Raw genomic sequence first — 2,760 nt, 5'->3', positions numbered from 1 at the left:
TATATATATATATATATATAGGTTCAAACGAGGACGCTAACTATTTAAGGAAACAAGAAAAATGTCGTTAATGTACAAAACCATATATGATTCACGTAACAAATCATACATGATCCGGACGACTTTGCCATGCGACTTAAGTGGCCTCAAAAGTTGTCCGCTTCCATTTAATGTAAAATCACATGTGATTTTGTACATTAACAACCTTTTTCTTGTTTCCTTTAATAATTAGTGTTCTCGTTTGAACCTTCCCCCTCTCTCTCTCTCTCTCTTTATGTATATATATATATATATCTATAAACATGTTTAAACGAGAGCAATAACCAAATAAGAGAACACAAGAATGACCAAAATTGCATGTAAAATCACATGTGATTTTGTACATTAACAACCTTTTTCTTGTTTCCTTTAATAATTAGTGTTCTCGTTTGAACCTTCCCCCTCTCTCTCTCTCTCTCTTTATGTATATATATATATATATCTATAAACATGTTTAAACGAGAGCAATAACCAAATAAGAGAACACAAGAATGACCAAAATTGCATGTAAAATCACATGTGATTTTGTACATTAACAACCTTTTTCTTGTTTCCTTTAATAATTAGTGTTCTCGTTTGAACCTTCCCCCTCTCTCTCTCTCTCTCTTTATGTATATATATATATATATCTATAAACATGTTTAAACGAGAGCAATAACCAAATAAGAGAACACAAGAATGACCAAAATTGCATGTAAAATCACATGTGATTTTGTACATTAACAACCTTTTTCTTGTTTCCTTTAATAATTAGTGTTCTCGTTTGAACCTTCCCCCTCTCTCTCTCTCTCTCTTTATGTATATATATATATATATCTATAAACATGTTTAAACGAGAGCAATAACCAAATAAGAGAACACAAGAATGACCAAAATTGCATGTAAAATCACATGTGATTCAAACAACTATGACCGTGTTGTGGGCCAAGTCCCTCGCTCAATCTTGTGTTGATTGTCTTCCTTAGTTATATGTGATTTCGGTATATATTTTCTTATTTTGACCATGTTTTCGTTTGATCCTCTATCTCCATCTCTATCTCTCTCTCTCTCTCTCTCTCTCTATATATATATATATATATAATTTATGTGTATGTGTAAAAGTGAGAGACCTTGATTCGGGTATAGATTGCCATTGCCAATAAGAGGGATCATGTTGCCATGTAATTGATAGCTCCCTTGCTCCCAACATATACCACTTTTTCCCGCTCCATTTGTCTAGCTTGAAGCTCTGTTTACATCAACAAATCTTAGCCAACGTAACTGCTTTTTATATCAACTCACACTTATCTATACTACCTTATAAATCAGATTTATCAAAAGTCTTAAAAACAATTTTTGATGCGTAAAGTATTATACATTTATGCACAAAGTCTTAAAAACAACTCATAATGCATTAAGTACTACTACTTTATACATTCAGTCTTAAAATTTTTTAATCTACAATTAAAATAACATACAGTACAAGTTACCAATGCACATTATCAACTTTTTTTTTCCATGTTCCCAAGATACTTTTGACACATTTTACTCATGCCTTTACCCTCTCATACCTCTATGTCTTCTCCCCATCCCTCAAGGTGAGATTGAAACTGATATTCACCATGAGTTATTAAAAGTTATCTCATTCAATTGCTCGAGAACTTTCGGTCTCGGTCTCTTGCTTCTTTGCTCTCGGTGTAAATCGAACACATTTATAACCACACTTTTGAAAAAAAAAATACTCATCCAACATCTTTCTACCTACCTGTATAATGATTTGGTAGAAGATTGTGGTGAAAATGATTAAGAGATTCTTGTAAAATGAAATATGGTTGTTAGTAATTGAGTAGAATGAAATTAGGGTGCTCCAAAATTCAAAATCATTAAGAGGGTAGATTTTTTTTATCCAATAAGATTCAGCATTCAGGTGGTAAAACAAAGAGACTCAACGTGTTGGAGCAGTTCATAGAGGGAATCGTCAGTAATTTCATACAATCAGCCACATAGAGATCGAGAGGAAGAAAACAATATATAGCAATTAAGGATGATGGATTTACCAAATAGCCACGATCCAGGAGGATATGCGACTCCGATAAGCAGAGGTAGAGTTGCTTTTTAGAGCCAAAAACCACCGGAGAAACCGCCCTCGCAATGACTTGAAAGTAATCCGGTGGCAGAAGCCTCTCCCATACGGCGTCGGAATCTGCCGCCGACTTGAATCCGTAGGAAATGGCGGCAGCTCTGCACGCATCCCGAGGTGAAGTTAGTGATAATGCCTCCGACAAGCAACCTTCCGGCAGCACACAGATACTGGCTGATTCCTTCTCTTCATCCATCTCTCAATACGATTGTCCTGTAAATAAATGGTAACGAGATTTACTTAAAGCAATTGTGTTACAAAATATTAACTATTGACTGTGATGAATGCTCAAAATCACTCTTCCTCAACTCAACTACGGCCTCATATTCAATGCTCTCTTTTCCATGTAGATATAAACGGCCGGAGGTCCTACTAAAAGCACACTCGATTAATCCTAATAAAATATAGAAACCCCCTTTATGTATTTGACCCTAGATTTTCTATACCCCTCCTACTAAAACACTCAAATACATTATAATAAGTTTATTTTATTTTTCAATTTTAACCCTTAATATTTTTAGTTTTAACCTTTCAATTTTTTATATATTTTTTTATTATATCCCTTTATGTTTTTTTAATCTTATATTATAATTACATATATT

General features: G+C 33.7%; 1 protein-coding gene across 1 annotated transcript in view; it reads right to left on the bottom strand.

Annotated features, from left to right (window-relative positions):
* LOC112527235 (putative F-box protein PP2-B12) overlaps positions 1-2,437 on the bottom strand; it is a 4,411-nt gene extending 1,974 nt beyond the window's left edge. Inside the window, exons 1-2 of the mRNA XM_025137725.1 lie at positions 2,076-2,437; positions 1,149-1,267 (exon numbers count right to left, since the gene is read on the bottom strand). Coding sequence (XP_024993493.1) covers positions 1,149-1,267; positions 2,076-2,354 — 398 coding nt within the window. The 5' untranslated portion in view covers positions 2,355-2,437. The remainder of the gene's footprint in view (positions 1-1,148; positions 1,268-2,075) is intronic.
* Between the last annotated feature and the right edge of the window lie 323 nt (positions 2,438-2,760).

Source organism: Cynara cardunculus (genome assembly GCF_001531365.2).
Source record: "Cynara cardunculus var. scolymus isolate 2C chromosome LG 1, CcrdV1, whole genome shotgun sequence".
Lineage (NCBI taxonomy): Eukaryota > Viridiplantae > Streptophyta > Magnoliopsida > Asterales > Asteraceae > Cynara > Cynara cardunculus.
The sequence above is the reverse complement of the archived record's forward strand: the minus strand, read 5'-3'. Positions and strand labels throughout refer to the sequence as shown.